Below are 19,834 nucleotides of genomic sequence, written 5' to 3' on the forward strand. Positions count from 1 at the left end.
TTCGTTCTGTTAAGTGGAGAGCCTGTGATGTGGAAAGCAGGGTGTTAGGTACCCAGAGGTACAAAGAATTAGATCTCACCATCTCTGCCTTCAGAGAGCTACAGTATTATTCAGGCAGTGAGGCGGTCCCAGGCCCTGTAAAACCCAAGCAGGGTGCAGAAATGGCCCTCGGGAGGTGGGACACTGTTCTGTCAGTTCCATTGGAGACATCACCAAATGAAATGCTTACTTAGGAGACTTAAAAAAAAATCCAGGTCAAGTGTTTGCAAGATAATGATATGCCAGATTTTAATTCCTCTCTTTGGTGAACCACTTTTTTTGTCTTGCTTGAAGCCAGAGATAATCAATAAAGGAGTGATTAATATTAAATGTTCAGTGCATTAATCTTTACATATTATTCACTTGGATATTTGCTCATTAGCTGACTTAAAATAACACTTAAGTATTATTGTGTTACAGATGTTCTTGATATTTGTAGGAAAGTATTCATTGAAATCTAAAAATTTAAACTTCAGGTTATCAAGGTTCTTCCCTAGATAGTGATATAATTACAGGAATTTAAGGAAAGAGTATTTACTTTTATATTGAGAAAAACAGCTCATAGTCAGTATTTGGGCTGTTCTTCCAGTTGGGGCATAACACATTTCAGGGGTTATAGAGTGAATGTGTAAATCTGTCTCTTTGTCACTGAAATGAAGCTGGTGAAAAAGCATCTGTCTTAATATCCTTACTGTTAAAAAATGTAATTATACTGTTTAATGTATGCTGTAGTTGGTTTCTACAAATTTACCCATACCTGATTTCTCAAGTTTATTGAAATGCAAATGCTGTGGTTACTGGGAATTACTATTAGAAAGTTATTGGATTTTGCATATCGAATATCATTTCTTCCACAAAAGTAATTAAAGGTAACCTTTGCAAATTGGAAGCTCTGCTAAATCTGTTCAGTTTTGTGGCTGGTGTTAACTGCTTGGTAAGTCTTAATGAAATCCACATCTCAGTGTCTGTATGTAGGAAGCACTAATATTACACCATCTCTGAAAGAAAGATGTTTTCATCCCACTGCCCAGAGCCAGGCTTACGCAGAGATGGGTCTCTGACTGCTGGGTGGTCCCCAGCACATGGACTGTTAATTGGCAAAAGAGTAATAACAACCGAACTTTAATAAACATCATATGCCTGTTCCTTTATTTTGAGGCGTTCTGGAGATATCCTGGAATGAAGGAAGAGCTCTGGAAACATAGGTAGCTCCTTCCTTTACCCTGTAGGCTTTTAGAGCATGGGGCATAACGAACGGCATAACCAGTGGCTGCGGTGTGTGAGTGTGGGTGTCTGTGTGTATAATTGTATATGTGTTTATAGTGGGATCTATGTGATAGAGAAAGACAGAGTTCTAGTCTTTACTCTCTCTCTTGCATCTTAGGGCTTGCAGAATACCAAGGAGAATCCAACAGAAAAACTAGTCATTACTTAAGAGGGGCAAATTAGATAATTTTAGTGAAATGTGACAGGCAATCCTTTCAAAATTTAAAATTAAATTTTGGGGAAAAGGCTGAGCTTAAATCTGACAGTTGAATTCTTTTGTTGCTTTATTATCAGTTACCAATAATCTGAAATAGAGATTGTTTAAACCTTTGGTTAAATATTTCGTTACACACTGCTCTCTCTTTCTCTGAGCCCCTGAAAAGCTAATCTTGCCTCTACCTTTTGTTAAGTTTGTAGGGGACTCCTGGTTTTGATGAATGAATGAGTTGTGTAGAATTTATACTCTAGAAATGACACTTAGACCTAAGAACCACCCCTCAGGAACCCTGATGACCTTCTTGTAGAACTTAAATCACACAAGCTTTCCACATTTCTTGAAGTATGGAAGAGAGACCAAGTTCTCCTGAGAACCTCCTTTGTGTCAGATACTTTCACCTGTGTTATTTTATTAAATCCATTCAGTGACCCATCAAAGGAGGTATCATATACTCATTTGTATAGACGAGAAATGTGAGCCCCCCAAAAGTAAGGTAACTGAACTAAAGACCTTTAACCAGTTAAGTGGAAAAGTTGGGATTTGAACCCAGGTGTCTTTCCTCTTGTTCTCTTCCCTCTACCCCACTGATGGTCGATTGTATCCTCACTTTGAAGCTGAAGGGCTGCTGGCAGTGCCTCTCATCATAGGATGGGAGTATGTGTGCCACAGTGTGAGGGGCAGGGAAGTGGGCGATCCTGGGGACAGTGCTCTGTCCTGTCACTATGGAGAGCCACCGGGTGTGTAGGAGCTCTTACACCGACACTGAAAATCTCTACAGTTGTCAAGCGCTTTTTGCTACAAGAAAATACTAAGAATACCGTACAGGAGTATTTCTGCTAGGAAATAGTCTGGACAAGTATAAATAAGGAAAATGAGGCTCTAGGAGATTTAAAAAATAATCTGCTGAAGACCACACACTTATAGCAGAGCTGCGTTTTAAACTGGACTTGTAGCTTTAAACCAGATGGCTCTGCACTCTGTCCCTTTTCCCAGGCTGCCAGGTTCTGCCACACTGGCCAGCTGGAGGGCAGAAAGCTTGTTCCAGTCCCAGGTCCCGTACAGCCTGTGCCAGATCAGTTTATGTTTCCGGACTTTAGTTTTATGAATCTTGTGATATGATTTTCCCATTTCTCCTTTATTCCTGAGAGAAACCATGAGGAAAAATTGAATAATAAAGTAAAATCTCATTATAAAATGCCTCAGCGGTCCACATACTATTGGGTTATGTTTTTAGGGCAAATATTTTTTCCTCTATGCAGTGAAGTACATACTACCCAAGTCTTAGAGTAAGTTTGTTGTAAGTAGATGTTATCTTCATACTCCAAACCATTTCTAATAATGGAATTTTGTTCTCTATATAGAATTTTTTAAAGATTTTCAGGGGAGAGATGTTGCTATTTGTGTTACCTTATCTACTACCTTTAAAACAAATAGTTAAAACTGTAGAAATATTCTCAAATTGATTATTTTTAAAAAATTATTTACTTGTATTTAGTAAATAATGATATAATATTTTTATGTGCCTGGCATCGTTCTAGAAAATGTATAAATATTAATACTTAACATTAATAATAAACCTATGAAGTGGTCATTGGTATTATTCATACTTTAGTAATGAAGAAATGGAGATACAGAGTTTGAGTAATGTTTCCCAAGGTCAGGGAGCTAGGCTATGACATCGCTGGGATTTGAACCCAGTCTCCAGAACTTGTCTATTAACAATACATTAATATGTAAAAGAAAACAGCAAAATGAAAGCTGGTAAATGATAATTTTCTTATCAAATAACATTATTATATTTTTATATATTTTCATTATATATAAGGAAAAAAAAAGTAGTTAAATTTCATGTGAAAGAAAACCTCTCACAGTTTGCCCCCTACTCCCTCCCCTCCCCCTGGTTTCCATGAAGTCTTGAATATGAAGTACATACACTCATGGATGAAACCTGTCATTTTAAATCCTCATATCAAGTCATGTCCTCACTTAGTCTGATGAGAAACTGCTTTTTATGAGTGTTTTGGGCCTCTCTTTATTTCTAATAAAGGTGGATGAGGTGGTAAGGAGGGGAAGCTTTCACAGAAGAATGTAGGAGGTGAATTTGGCTTTATAAGTCTTATTTAATCTCTTTTAGGGAGAGAGCCACCAATATATATTCTGTAAATGTAGGATGAATGGGATTTGTGGCCAATAAAAGACTTTTTTTCTTCCCATTAGGTGGCTCTTACTGTGGTGAATCAAATTATTGATAGATACTTAGAAATGCATTTTCTCTGTACCTAAATGATACTTTCTGTCATGAAAGCCAGAGTTGTTCATTGGCTCAAATTCAGCTGTGGAATAAACTTTTCGTAGGATGAATGTTGACTGAAATACAGCAAATTAAATTACATAGTTCCTTGAGTAGATTAGTTTGTCCCCAGGGAAAGCTCTCCCTGTTGCATCCTCACATACTCTTAAGGAAGCGGTACTGTGCATGGGGTTTTAGGCTGCTTTAAATCTTCCTGGGCACTTCCTGACTCAGGTGAAGTGGGCGTAATCAATGGTTGATTGTGTCACAGGGTTCAGAGTGAAATCACACTAAGTGGTCCAATTGGGGAGGCTCTATGACGTGCCTTATAAGTACAGCACGGGGACGTGTTGATTCACGTAGAATCATTGCCTTCTGTAGCTTAGCCCAACACAGTTTCTTTACTATTTAGTTGTAGAGCTGGAAGACCATCAGCAGCCTCTATTTCTAGCCTATCGTTCTACTTAAATCAAAACCTAACTCCTCCTTTAATAAATCCTTTCTTTCCTGGTTCTCCCTCTGAAAGATCTTCCTTGTGTCGGCTGAGGGAAAAAAGCGCAACGTGAGAGCTGTGAGTTGTTTTATCTGGGGCTTACTGAGGACCAGAGGCTGAGAGAGAGCTTCTCAGATAGCTCTGAGGAACTGCTCCTAAGGGAATGCGTGCAGTCCAGCCCACACCTCTGTAGAAGGTTGCTGCTAGTCACGAGGAGCAAATATCTCCATTAATGCTTTTAGCGCTTTTCTAAGTATGAGAAGATGCAAGAAACTGGGTTCATACAATTTTCTCCTGAAGACACCTAACTATCTGAAGGCCTGTTTGGCCACTTTTTCCCAGCCTCATTCCTGATCTCTGTCCTAACCTCCTTTCAGAGTGTGTTGAAGGTCAGCGACTTTAGTGGCTAGTGACTTCATTCTTGTAGAACCAGATGGTGAGCGACATTCTTCAGTTGATGCTCTGTCTCACCTAAATCTTTCCTATTAGAGTTTATTACTTCCTTGGTTAACATTACAGTGAGAATCAGTTGAAGGCCCTATATACTTATAACCTGTGTGAATCTGTGTTTTTCTTCTCTCCATACATTGCAGATATTCTCCATGAGCTGTGGTGTAATTTTGTGACTGTGTGGTTTTACCTGTGTTACTCAAAATGTTGTTTTTTCAAGTGGCAGGACAGCGTTACAAATGAGTCGAGATCTTTCTATTCAACTTCCCCGGCCAGATCAGAATGTGGCAAGAAGTCGAAGCAAGACTTACCCTAAGAGAATAGCACCAACACAGCCAGCAGGTAAGTCACAGAGCCCCCCCAACTCCTCATTGTAACCTTGTGTTTCCTTTTAGGCTCCTGGTGTAACATACACTTAAGTGGTGACTGTAGCCCTGGAGGTTTTTAATTGTTAACACTAGAATTTTTAATTTGACCCAGAAAATGTCCACGCAATCAGAAATTATTAATAAGCAGGCAGGTAAGCAAGTTGAATCACCATAGCCTGCTTAATGACTACACTTAATTCTTTTTTGAAGGGATTAAGTAAAATCTCAACTGCGTAATTTCTTAGTTTGGTGTAGCTGAGATTGGAATCGAAACAAAGTCTTTGGCAAAAGTCTTAAAAAAAAATACCGTTGACATAACAGTCTGTAAAGAATTTAGTTTTTTGTTATCGTTGGTCTTTCTTTTATTGTGAACTATAATAAAGTGCATAAAGTATACATAGTATATACCTGTGCACACACACATAAGTGTATGTGTGTTTATATACATATATAAATTTTTACACGGGCGTGCACATGCACACACACACAATTTAACATAGCCTGCAGCCCCTGAAGTCCGTGCTGTTTACTTGGTCACATCCTCACCTTCTCCTCTCCCCCCAACCAGTGAAAACCTCTATCTGACTGTGTGATAATTATTTCTTTACTTTTCACTATAATTTTACTACTTATGTAGCCTTCTCTGAACAAAGTAGTTTGTTTTGCCTATTTTTAAAACATTATATAATTGAGTCAAGGGGTGTGTTCCTTTGTGTCTTGTTTCTATCAGTGTTATATGTAATATATACTAAAGTGCATTCATTTTTCTTGCAGTGAGTTTTCTATTGTATGACAGCTTCTTATCCATTCTACTCTTTTTTTTTAAATTTAAATTTATTTATTTTTATTTATTTATTATTTTTGGCTGTGTTGGGTCTTCGTTTCTGTGTGAGGGCTTTCTCTAGTTGCGGCGAGCAGGGGCCACTCTTCATCGCAGTGTGCGGGCCTCTCTTGTTGCGGAGCACAGGCTCCAGATGCGCAGGCTCAGTAGCTGTGGCTCACGGGCTTAGTTGCTCCGTGGCATGTGGGATCTTCCCAGACCAGGGCTTGAACCGATGTCCCCTGCATTGGCAGGCAGATTCTCAACCACTGCGCCACCAGGGAAGCCCCATTCTACTCTTGATGGACATTTGGGTTATTCAGGTTTTTTGTTTTTAATGCACACCACTTCTTTAATAAACCACCTCATCAGTCAGTTTCAATCCATGTTCAGTGTTCAGAGCTCACGGAATTTTACTCTAAAGTGATCTTACCGACTTTGGTTTGTGGCTTGCTTACAGATCAGCCTTGTCTAACACTCTTCACGGGCTTTTCACATATATTATTTCACTTGAGCCTCACAGTAATCCTGTGAGGTAGGGCAAGGCAGACACTACGTTCCCATTTTACAGATGAGGAAGACATGGTCCCAGTAGCTAGAAAGGGGTGGGGCTGGGGCGAGAGGCCAGATCTCCTGGCTCTTTCTGCCATATTGTATGAAGAGAATGGAATTTTTAATAACAATAATTAACATCTGGGGGGTGGTGGTGAGATGAATTGGGAGATTGGGATTGACATATATATATTAATATGTATAAAATAGATAACTAATTAAAAAAATAACATCTGAACATCGCATGACAGTTGGCAAAGCATTATGACAGCTGTTGTTTCATTTAACCCTCATGACAAGCCTATGAGGAACGTGTTTTGAGTTTGCTCCACTGCTGCTGGCTGTGGGAATGTCACCTGACTTACAGTTTCTAAAGTGAAATTAAATCTGATTGTAGGTCCCCTCCTCTCACTGGGCTGAGAGGAAATTAAATTCTTTCTGATGGTTCTACAGTGGCAAAAATAAGACATGATTTAATTTTGCAATGGGTTACCTGCCACATAAGTAATATCATTATCCCTATTTAGCTGATGAGGAAACTAAGATTATAAAGGTAATTTGGCCAAGATTACATAATAAGCAGGTGGCTTAGGACAGAAATTCTAGCTTTAATATTTAATATCTTTATCTTAATATTTTGTGATTATCTTTGAATATGATCAGTCTTAAATCCCATTTGGATCAAGTGCAATGTGGTATAGTTGATAAGCAAACTTTCAGATCCTTTGCTATTTCTTAAACACCAGGCCTCATGAAATTATTCTGAGACCAACCAAGAATTTCAAAAGCATTCCTCGCGTCAAATCAACATTTCATTCCACTTGAGATGCTGGAATCACACGTGCTTTTTACACAGACCTGCTCAGGTTGTTCCTTTTCCTCTCCTCCTGTGCTCTTAGAAAACTATCTGCCTCTGTAACATTGTGTCTGTCTGTCTGTCTGTCTGTCTGTCTGTCTCCTCTTGGAAGCCGAAATTCCAGAAGCTGATTTATTTAGGGACAAGGGGTTTTGTTTTTGTTTCTCTCCTGGCTTATGTAGATCCAGCCAAATGCAGTTTTCACAGAGTAGCCTGGAACTGTACTGAGCCCTGGCGTCCGTCTCCCCTCCCCACTAGTGTTGTATTAAAACACTCTCCCTCTAGGGTGGAGGCTGAGGAGGTGGGAGGTGGCTAAGGCACAGCCCGGAGTGCTCGAGGACAGCCTCTCAGCATCAGGCCGAGAATCTTTTAAAAAATGCGGCACATGTTATGCTTTTACTATTATAAACATACATCCTTGCTTTAGGAAATTGAGGAACCTCAGAACTCCCCCTCCCCTGCAAAAAGAATATCTTTCATATTCAGTTCCATTCTCGTAGTGCTAACACTATTTTATATAGCCTTCTGGTCGTTTGCATATCTTTTCTGCAAAAATGATATAGCAGTGTTTTTATTTACCTTTTTATTTAATAATATATCATGAATATGTTCTAACAAGTTTTAAGTGTTCTTATATAGCACCATTTGAATGTCCAAATAATTTTCTGCTGCATAGATGCATTGATGCGACATAATTTATTCAACCAGTGGTTAGTTTTTGGATATTTAAGCTGTTTCAAAATTTGAAAAATATAAATGTAACTAAAGTGAATATTTTTGTAGTGATATCTCTAAGTATTCATGCTGATTTATTGTATGTATTTTAAACAATGATATATTTTTATAATTTTTACTCAAAAAAGAGGATCATACAGTGCTGTGTTTAAAAACTGAGACTGGCTGTGTGTACATTTCACTTTGATTTTGAATTACTTTTCAAGCCTGTGTTCCACAAAACTGAGATGTGTTCTGGGGACCCAGAGATGACCCTGCCCTTGACAGCATGATTGTCCTGGGTGGGGAAGGACCATTTAGCAATGCCTGTGGTGCAGAGTTATTTCAGTTGCTGTCATGCACATATGAAGAATGCTCTGGGGGCAGGGATAATGTTCTATGTTTATTTGAATGTTACATATTCTTTTTTTAATTTAATTTAATTTATTTATTTATTTTTGGTTGTGCTGGGTCTCAGTTGCAGCAGGAGGGCTCCTTAGTTGCAGCTCACGGGCTCATTAGTTGTGGCATGCAAACTCTTAGTTGCAGCATGCATGTGGGATCTAGTTCCCCGACCAGGGATCAAACCCATGCCCCCTGCATTGGGAGGTGGATTCTTCACCATTGTGCCACCAGGGACGTCCCTGAATGTTACATATTCTTTTTCCTCTAATTCAAATGTACTCTCTGCTTTGAGCCTCAGTTGAACCCAGCTGGTAGAGAGACCCAGTCTCTAAGGTCATGGTGGGGTTCAGACTTGGAGTGGAACACTTGAAGAGGGCAATCAGTCACTCTGTGCTCCTTATCCCACCCAGCGGGTCCCATGAAGCAGGGCAATTCTGTGTGAATCTGGGCCACTGTGAGTATGAGAGGGGAGGGGTTATTGGTAAGCCCGGGAGCCTCCTGTGCTTAGGGTCAAGCCTGCACCTTTAAGGCTCTGCTGTGGCGGGTGGTGGAGGGGAGGATGATGTGAGGGAGTGGCCTGTAGGTCCCTAGGTTGCTGTAGCCCTCAAGCCTCCATCTCCTTCCCCACCAAGCCTTTTCTGCCACTCCAGGCAGCTCCTGCAGCCCTGTCACTTCTGATTCCCACACTCTCAGCTCCAGAGTAGCCTCCTTGCTCCAAAGCTCCCTGGTCCTGAGATTCGTTCATGGGTGGCTGGGCAGGAAAGGAACAATAGCTCAAAACAGGAGTTTTTTTTTTTTTCTAATTATTTTTTATTGACCAAAGAGAAGCAAAAGTATTACCTTACTAAATATTCCTGCCACAATTACTTAAATTTTTATTTGAAAATTTTGACAATTAAAATGGTAGAAAGCTTATTTTAAAACATAGAAAAAGTTTATTAGATTGTACTGCGTTTGGCAAAAATGGAGTTGTGGTTTAAAAAGAAGATAGATTTAAAAAAAAAACAACAAAAACTTTAATGAGGCCAGCTATGAATTTTCATAAATTGAATTCTGGTAGGCTCTCTAAAATAAAACTTTAGAACTACAGTTCCAAGAGTCATTGGCATAAATTCTCACCTCTCATTTAACATTTTATAGATACTAAAAAACAAGTTGTGATAGAAAGGAGACTTTAGCTTTTTGTTAGTTTATATCATTAATTTATACTACATGACCTGTAACTTTAGAAGACGTTATTTTATTTCTTCTGAAGTTAAAGTAATTCAGTCAAACTTGATGACTACTGCCCTTAACCTGCATCTCAGTTCTCTGCAGATTTAAAAAGCCTGTGTTTTCATTTCTCCGTCAGGAATAATAAATGCCCTGGTAGCTCAAAAGCCATTGTGTTTAGAATCCACCAAGATTAGACCTTGGCACCTCTATGAGGAAGTGCATTCCAGAGTCAGGAGCCCTGCACCCAGCCTGCCTTCTGCCCGCCCCCCCCTCCCCCACCTCAGAGGAGTTCAGCGCCAGGGCAGGCAGCCAGAGCTTTCCTGCAAATCTGCTCGGCAGAGGAGCTTGCGGGTAAAGCAGGAGGCGAGATGGCAGGAAGGAAAAGTGCATGTTTTGTACAGCCCTTTCTCTGACAAGCTCTTGGCAGCTCACGTAGGTGGGTTCCTGTCAGAAAAGAGTTTTTGCTGTAAGAAGACAGCAGTAAAGACAGAATGTAAAGACAGGAAAGACAGAATGTTTAGCTATAATCCATAATGAGCTGTAAGAAAAGTAATGGGTGAAACCATTTACAGTGGATAAACAATGCTGTGATTGTCTGATGCAGCACTTTGAGTTCTTAAGCATATCGTACTGATGAACAGAGAAATTAATAGTTGCAGTGTAGTCTTCAGACAACTGAAAAGCCGGTTCGGGTGACATTTTGGCATTCCCACTCTGCATCTGTGGAAGACGCTGCAGACACAATGCCCGAGGGATCCTGAAAATGAACTTGTGAGTGAGGATGGTTTGTGCCTGGTCTGGAAGCAGAGAGCTACCGCTCAGGCCAAGCCAGTGTTTCTGTGCAAGAGAGAGGACCCAGTGTTGTCAATCTTCCGCTGTCTTCAGGGAAGCACGAAATTTAGATATTTATAGAAACTTTCCAGAATTTTAAGTTTTGGCAATTGATTTCAGTTTGAAGAAAGTCTCTGTGTGCTAAATCAAACATTCCTAAGGGCCCAGTATGGCTTGAGGGCTGCCTCTTGAGAACCTCCGATTGACAGAGCTGGTATGAATGGCCGATCCACCTGTCCTGGGGTCTCTATGGGTTTCTGCAGCATCCCCTGTGGAGGTCACTGGATCGGGTTCTACACTCCCTGACTCCCAGCAGGAACACTTGGTAGTTGGTAGGTCGGTTGGCCAACTCTAGGGGATGATGGTGCCAGACAGGGCTGAACCCCCTAGCAGATGATTCACGTGTGGGTCCCTGGCTGACATTTACTGGTGGCCTGAGCTGGGTGTAGCCCAAAGCAGGAGAGACGGAGAAATGCTTTGATACAGCGAAGTACAGTTTCATCAGTTTGATGTAGTGTAAAGCTCTGGGCTGCTGAGACATAGTAGTGTCAAGAGAGTAATAATCACTTATTGAGCGCTTGCTCTGGTTGGCACGTTGTGTCGGACATGAGGTCAGCAGAAACCCAGCATGGCTTGTGGCGATCAAAAATAGATTAAAAAAAATTTTTTTTTTAACGCAGACTAAAGGCAAGCTATGTGAGTAGAGACTGGCATATCAGGCTGAGCTACATCTGATAAATCTGGGTTCAGCCTCAGTCATCCCTGTACTAACTGTGCAATGTGGTGAAGTCACTTAACCAGGCTGAGCCTCAGTTTCTTTGTGGGTCCAGTGAGGGTATTACCTCCTGCCTCACGGGTTGTTGTCATGCGGTTGGTGTCTGCACTGGGCACAGCATCGTGTCAAGAACGTGGAGGGGCTTGGCACACTTTAGTTTCTTTCTCCTAAATCAAAAGGAGTCTTTCTATACATAGTGTGGACCAGCCTGTGAGTCCACCTGACAGTCTTTGAATTATGTTTACCATATAGCATCAGCTTCACATGCAAAGGATAATATAATTATATGAGGGAGGTGTGGCCTTTTGAGATTGATGGGTGGAGAGAGTCATTCAAGTGCAGTGAATGGGCTTTGGAAAGACATCAGTTACCCCTGATTTATTCTAGAAGATTGGGTATAAACAAGTATGAGGGAAGTGGACAAGTCAAAGGGCCCCCTGTGTGTAGGTTTCTTCTTTCCTGCCTGCCTGAAGATCTCTGGGTACACGAGGGCAGCTGTTGTCAGGCAGTATTGGGAGCCCAGAGTTGGGGATCGTCCTACTTACCCTGTTCCTACTTCCCAGAGTAATCATTTTTCTCACCTTATTTTTACCCCCACTCCATGCTCACCACTCTCCAGGCGCTCCAGCCCCACTGGGATAGTCTATGGCTATGAATTGGGAATAACAAACGCGTTACAGTGAATCCATAATAATGATGAGATTGTATGCTGGTTTTAAAGTTCACATAGTTGATCATTTCATCTTCTGTGTAAGGTGGTTTTCCCTATTTGAGGTAATCAGGTACTAGGCCTATCCAAGTCCACTTTTCATGTCAGGCAGGCAATGGAAACAGAAGACAAAGGGCCAAGCTGAGAGGGCTTGGGGAGAAAAGCAGAGTTGTTGAATGAGGAGTAAACAGAAGCTGGGGCTGTGGATCTGTGATTTCATAAGTCAAGTCCCAACCTCAATAAGCTGTTAGATCAGCAACCTCACTTCTGCAGTATGAGCAGGGCTGTTGCTGTGTTTGTCATCACAGAGACTGGAAACTACCTAAATGTCCATTAGTAGGGAACTGGCCTAATAAAATAATAGATCTGTACCCCTAGGAAATACCATGTGTCTCTTAGAAGAAATCTGAGGGCAGGATTTGACGTTGTGTTGGTCCGATTCTATAGTCCCACCACGTCTGCCTTGAAAGGTCAGATCCCCTGAGGAGCTCCACAAGGCAGAGGAATGTTAATGACCAACAGTCATTGAGCCTCACTGCATGCCCGGTGCTATACTAGGCACATGCAGATAGTATCTCCCTCATTTCTTTTAGAAGGTGCTGTGACTCTCAGTGTAACAGGTGAGAAGACAGAGGCAAGGACTTGCCCAGGGCCCCAGAGCTAGAATATGATCCCAGGTCACTTAGAGTCTGCAATGTGGAGAGGAGGAACAAAAAAGAATGTGATAAATTTGTGTTGATATGGAATGATCTCCAAGAGATAGTATAAGCAAGAAAAAAAAAAAAAAGCCAGGGGTGGGGGCCAGCAGCATGTAATACGCTCCCATTACATAAAAATACAATAAAAAAAAATCAGAAATCAGGAGTGGGAGAGAGATTTATTTTTACTCTGTATTCTTTAATAGCATTTGTGTTTTTACCATGTTGTACTTTAAAAAAAAGCCCTTCAGATACTTGTCATGAATGCCTTAAGTTCACAAGATGATTTCAAACGTCCGTTCAAGTTTCCAGATGAGGACACTGATATTATGCTAGGAAGCGTGCATCATAATTTATGGAAAAAGTAATAGAACGATACGAGACAGATCATACAAATTCAAATGTTAGGATTTCTACTGTGCTGTTACAGATACAGCTCAAGTCTTCAAGGCAAAGGGCATAAGACATTTTCATATCTGTACATTTAAACGTAGGCCTTAAAGTGTAGGAGATTGCACTGTAGATCCTCAAGTCAGAGCATGCTTTGTTTCAAAGGAGGAAGACTCATGTAGGACCCACAGTCCTTGGATTAGATGAAGTAGAGGGCAATCGCTTTGTGTTGTAGGCAAGGAAACTGAAGCCCAGAGAAGTGAAATGATTTGCAAGTGTAGCAAGTTCTGGAACCTGGGGGGTATCTGGATGAGAATCACTAGGCACTGTGAGGAATGTCTGGAAAAAGACAGTGACGTAATAGCTCTCACACCTATTGGGCACTTGATGGGTATTGTGAAGTGTTTGCATGTTTGTCCTCTCTAGGTCAGCTGAAGACAGGAAGGAAAGAAATTAGTAAAAATTGTCATACAAGGGAATTGGAACAAGGTATTCTGACCAAGAGTTGTTATGTGGGGTAGTTTTGGAGAGGATTTCTAGAAAATTTAGGAGAGTGTTAACTTTGTTTTCGAAAGAGTGTGATTATGACTGTCCTCCTTCAAACCTGATAAGTCAGAATTAGGTAATCAACTGAGGTGTGGTCCAGATATGTGACCTCACTTTCTCTTCACCCTAAGAACTCCAGCGACTGATTATGTAAGCCTTTGCGTTGAGAAGGCATGTGGTACAGTGGCAGGGAAAAAAAAACCAAAACATGTACCTGATTTGAGTAGACTTGAATTCCTGGTCTAACTTGGCTGTGACTTGTAACACATCATTCAACATACTGAGCTTTCATCTCATTGTCCATAAAGTGAAGCAATTCTTTTGGTAAACCTGTGGGAAGGTGGGTGGTATCCTCATCTTACACAGGAGGAAACAGTAGCTCAGAAACATTGAATACTTATTCAAAATTACACAGATAGTAAGAGCAGCAGCAGGGTTTGAACCCAGGTCTTTGGAATATTAAGGCACATCCTTGGAAAGTACATGGAAAACAAAAAAAGTGAAAGGTGATTTGAAAATAAGTATACATCCTCTGGTTTTCCCACTATTGTGTGATTCCTTTACTTCACTAGATCTGCTTATTTCAGCAGATACTCTTGAAGAGAATGCATTTATAGAGGAGCAGCAAGTCAGTCTGATATTATATCAAGTCATTTTTTTGAGAAAATATTTAAGTTCTTTGGGACATTTTACCCATGAAAGAGGGGAAATGGCAGTAACCGTGTTAATTGCAAGGAGCATTAGGTTAGGTCACAGAGTCGGGTGTATGGTTTGTTCAAGGCTGTCTTCCTTTGTTGACACCCTTTTCTACTCTGCCTTGAAGCTGATGTTTATTTTCATTCTGTAAAAAATGTCTTAATATATGGCAAGCTGGTTAGATTTTCTCTAAAAAGTTAATGATTCCACTCTTTCTGGGAGTGTTTAGCATTCCACGCATAGCTATCAAAATTTAAAAAGCAAGCAAGGCTAAAGGCGTATTGTATATTCCAGTTAAATACCATAGCTTTAGTGAGTTACCATAAATGACACTTTTTATCCCCTTTACCTTCTCATTCAACAAGAATTTATTGAGTGCTTCTTTGGCATAAGACCTGTAATGTTGTAATTAATAATAAATAATCATTTGATGAAATTAGAACACTTCCTAACACCATACACAAAAATAAACTCCAAATGGATTAAAGACCTAAATGTAAGGCCAGATACTCTAAAACTCTTAGAGGAAAACATAGGCAGAACACTCTATGACATAAATCACAGCAAGATCCTTTTTGACCCACCCACCTCCTAGAGAAATGGAAATAAAAACAAAAATAAACAAGTGGGACCTAATGAAACCTAAAAGCTTTTGCACAGCAAAGGAAACCATAAACAAGACCAAAAGACAGCCCTCAGAATGGGAGAAAATATTTGCAAATGAAGCAACTGACAAAGGATTAATCTCCAAAATATACAAGCAGCTCATGCAGCTCAATATCAAAAAAACAAAACAACCCAATCCAAAAATGGGCAGAAGACCTAAGTAGACATCTCTCCAAGGAAGATATACGGATTGCCAACAAACACATGAAAGGATGCTCAACATCACTAATCATTAGAGAAATGCAAATCAAAACTGCAATGAGGTATCACCTCACACCAGTCAGAATGGCCATCATCAAAAAATCTAGAAACAATAAATGCTGGAGAGGGTGTGGAGAAAAGGGAACCCTCTTGCAGTGTTGGTGGGAATGTAAATTGATACAGCCACTATGGAGAACAGTATGGAGGTTCCTTAGAAAACTAAAAATAGAACTACCATATGACCCAGCAATCCCACTACTGGGCATATACCCTGAGAAATCCGTAATTCAAAAAGAGTCATGTACCACAGTGTTCATTGCAGCACTATTTACAACAGCCAGGACGTGGAAACAACCTAAGTGTCCCTCAACAGATGAATGGATAAAGAAGATGTGGCACATATATACAATGGAATATTACTCAGCCATAAAAAGAAATGAAATTGAGTTATTTGTAGGGAGGTGGATGGACCTAGAGTCTGTCATACAGAGTGAAGTAAGTCAGAAAGAGAAAAACAAATACCATATGCTAACCCATATATATGGAATCTAAAAAAAAAAGTGGGTTCTGAAGAACCTAGGGGCAGGACAGGAATAAAGGCACAGACATAGAGAATGGACTTGAGGACATGGGGAGGGGGAAGGGTAAGCTGGGATGAAGTGAGAGAGTGGTATGGACATATATACACTACCAAATGTAAAATAGATTGCTAGTGGGAAGCAGTCACATAGCACAGGGAGATCAGCTTGGTGCTTTGTGACCACCTAGAGGGATGGGATAGGGAGGGTGGGAGGGAGATGCAAGAGGGAGGGGATATGAGGATATATGTGTATATATAGCTGATTCACTTTGTTATACAGCAGTAACTAACACAACAATGTAAAGCAATTATGCTCCAATAAGGACATTAAAAAAATAATAATAAATAATCATTTGGCCTTCATCCCCATTTCTGGCACAGAGCTCCTAAAACACTTGGAATTTCCTAAGCGGTAAGAACCCTAAAGGTGAAAGGAGCATCTTTTGTTATTCATAACAAGCCCCTTTTAACCACACCTGAGTTTTTGGTAATGAGATGACTTCTGGAAAGCCCCAAACAAGGAGGGGGCGCTTGTTGCCAGGGAAACTAAACACGAATAGAGGGTTGGAAACTTCAGTCCCACTCCTTGATTTCTGGGGAGGGGAGAAGCACAGGAGGTTGAATCAATTACCAATGGCCAGTAATTTCATCAATCATGCCTATGTAATTGATTTCATCAATCATGCCTAGGTTTTTTTTTGGTAATAAAAACCTAGAAAGGATGGGGTTCTGAGGGGTTGGTGAACATGTAGATCTAGATGTGGAAAGAGTGGCATGCTTACAGCATGGAAGTTCTATGCCCCTTTCCATGTACCTTGCTCTGTGCATCTCTTCATCTGGCTGTTTCTGAGTTACATCCTTTTATATATAATAAACCAGCAATCTAGTAAGTAACTGATTGTCTGAGTTTTGTTAGCTGATTTAACAAATGAATTGAATCTTAGGAAGGGGTCTTGGGAACCTCTGATCTATAGCCTGTTGGTCAGAAGCACAGGTGGCAACCTGGACTTGTAACAGGTGTCTAAAGTGAGGGCTGTCTTGTGGGGCTGAGCCTTTAACCTGTGGGATCTGACACTACCAGGTGGATAGTGTCAGGATAGAGCTGAATTGCAGGATACCCAGTCAGTGTCTGCTGAGAATTGAAGAATTACTTGATGGTGCTGGAAAAAACACCCAGTGCAGACCCTATTCCATGGAACATGGGAATTGAATAAAACTTGGCCCCTGATCTAGAGAAACTTCATCATATAAAAAGAATACAGCAGTTATTTAGCACTTGCTAAATGCCAAGCACTGTCTAAACGCTTTCTAGAAATGACCTAATGTAATCCTCATATCCACCATATAAGGAATTGGTGATATCTCCATTCTACAGATGAGAAAACTGAGACCCAAAGAGGTTTAATAACTTGTCCAAGATCACACAGTGGGTAACTTGGCAGAGCTGAGAAACATATTTGGGTTTGTATGACTTGTATGCTTAACCACTTTGTCAGACTGAAGAGGTAGAAGCTGAAATACGGTCACACGTGTCAGGTGTCGTGGATTGGAGCACGGAAAGAGTTGTAAGTGTCCAGGAGGATAGTTTGCGTATGGCTAAATGTGTAATCCTTGATGCTGTTGTGAAGGAAGCGGAATTTGAAGGACGGGTGGATTAGGACAGAAGATTTCGAACTGAGTGTGCAGCCCCTGGTGGGGAGGAGATACAAGAGGGCTTCCAAAGGGTTATGTGGGCCCAGGCAGTTTTGATAGAATCAATTTCCAGATTCTCTTTCCTCAAAGCAGTCTGCCTGTAATAGTAGGCTTGCCCCTTCCCAATGGACGTTTTCCCATTTTCCAAAAGAATGGCAGACGCTTTTCCCATTCAGAATCTGTTATACTGCTTTGTCTTTAAATGTTAAACCTCCTGGGTTGGTGTTGGGAAAGTAAAATGACCTGAATTGTCAAGTGACACATCCTTGCATGTCATTTTCTCATTTTGACTTTCAGCAAAATTGGTGGAGGACCCAACTGATTTGCCACCTGATAGAAAATTCGAAATAATTTTAGATAATATATCACTACTTGTAGAGTTATAGGTCTACATGTAACTCTTAGAAGTTCTTTGGGACACTGGTGATATCTTTATAGCAGAATACTTAACGGAATAATATGTATCTCTACTTAATGTGAACAGGGTTTCTCAGCATTGAAAATCTATCCAAATAAAAATAAGAGCAGAATTGTCGGACTTCCCCGGTGGCGCAGTGGTTAAGAATCCACCTGCCAATGCAGGGGACATGGGTTTGAGCCCTGGCCCGGGAAGATCCCACATGCCTCAGAGCAACTAAGCCTGTGCACCACGACTACTGAAGGCTGTGTCCCTAGAACCCGTGCTCCCATCCGCAACAAGAAGCCACCTCAATGAGAAGCCCAAGCACCACAATGAAGAGTAGCCCCCCTCCCGCTCGTCTCAACTAGAGAAAGCCCTTGCACAGCAATGAAGACCCAATGCAGCCAAAAGTAAATAAACTAAAAAAAAAAAAAAGAATTGTTGCTAAACTGTTTCATTTTAGCACAAAATAATATTCTTGAGTGGGTAGATCCATGTAATCATTGGGAAAAGAAAACTACCCTGTTTATCTCACTAAGAATTACTTTTCAATAAAAACTTACTTTTTATATTTAATAATTATTTATCAGCATTCATATGGTATGCTAATAATATGCTGTTAATAATTGTAATGATAACTTGGTTCAGAAAAAATTTTTACCATGTAGAGCTTTATGGTCATGGGAAATAAAACTTTTACTGTATTTCTATTTTTTTTGTCACAGAAGTAAGATAGAGTGATGAATAAAAACTTTCAAGTATAAAACATATTACTTTGGGATACATTTTTGCAGAGGAGATGGAATTGAATTGCAACTACAAGAGAAGCATGCTATGAAATTTCCAAATGCTAAACTCATTTCATGTATTTTTAAAATGAATGACTGAGTATCAAATTTCTATGGTATTTTATTACACTGGTTATATTCAAGAAAGTCATGAAGCAGTTACATTTAATTAATTAATTGATTTTTTTTCAGTTTTAATATTTTTATTGAACTACAGTTGATTTACAATGTGTTAATTTCTGCTATACAGCAAGGTGATTCAGTTATACATATATATATATATATATATATATAAATATATACTATTTTTTATATTCTTTTCCATTATGGTTTTTTATAGGATATTATATGTAGTTCTCTGTGCTGTACAGTAGGACCTTGCTGTTTATCCCTCCTATATATAAAGCTTACACCTGCTAACCAACCTCCCACTCCATCCCTCCCCCAGCTCCTTCCCTGTTGGCAACCACCAGACTGTTCTCTATGAACATAGAGATTGGAAACAGTTACCTTTAAAAATGTCAATATTTACTGTATGCTGCACATGGCATCCTTTGGTACTATTTAAACTTTTGATGCAAAATGTTAGATATCATCTTACAAACATGCACTGAGGTACATCATTTTCCAAATTCTTTTAGTGAGTACTTGTGTAAAAAGCTTAAAGAACACTGAGTTAAGGCCTCCTAGATATGAACTCAAATATGGAAGCAGAAAAAAACAAAAATTTTCTCAATTTTGCCTGAGTCAAATAAGCCTTTTTAAAGTGATCTTTACACACAATTATATGTATTTTACATTTGTATATACTTTATATATTACTGTAATTACATCAAATAAAACCTCTATAGCAGTGGCCTAGCGCACTCCTCTGGAACAGAAGCAACTTTAGGTCAGCTGTGGAACTGTCCACCTGCCCTAGACCAAGTGAGCATAAATGGGGGGCTTGAGAAAAGATGGCTGGAGAAGGTTTGTGGTATGTTGCTCTAAACTGTGTCGCTGATGGGGGTTGTGGGTGGTAGCTGGGGGGAGTGCAAGAGAGTACCAGGATAGGATGTGAGCGTTTATTCCGTTTTCTTCCCTCAAACTGTGTCCTCCTATCACAGGAAGAACAAACCTGGTATCTAAGAGATTTGCCACACTTCTTGATCCCAGCCAACCATTCACAGAGAGGTGT

At 40.2% G+C, this 19,834-nt stretch overlaps 1 protein-coding gene across 2 annotated transcripts in view; it reads left to right on the top strand.

The window, feature by feature from the left end:
• The window catches only part of EPB41L4A (erythrocyte membrane protein band 4.1 like 4A), a 266,854-nt gene that overhangs the window by 192,542 nt on the left and 54,478 nt on the right, over positions 1–19,834 (top strand). For both annotated transcript variants that reach the window (XM_007192109.2, XM_007192108.2), the window contains exon 13: positions 4,976–5,097. In XM_007192109.2, coding sequence (XP_007192171.2) covers positions 4,976–5,097 — 122 coding nt within the window. The remainder of the gene's footprint in view (positions 1–4,975; positions 5,098–19,834) is intronic.

Source organism: Balaenoptera acutorostrata, chromosome 2 (genome assembly GCF_949987535.1).
Source record: "Balaenoptera acutorostrata chromosome 2, mBalAcu1.1, whole genome shotgun sequence".
NCBI lineage: Eukaryota > Metazoa > Chordata > Mammalia > Artiodactyla > Balaenopteridae > Balaenoptera > Balaenoptera acutorostrata.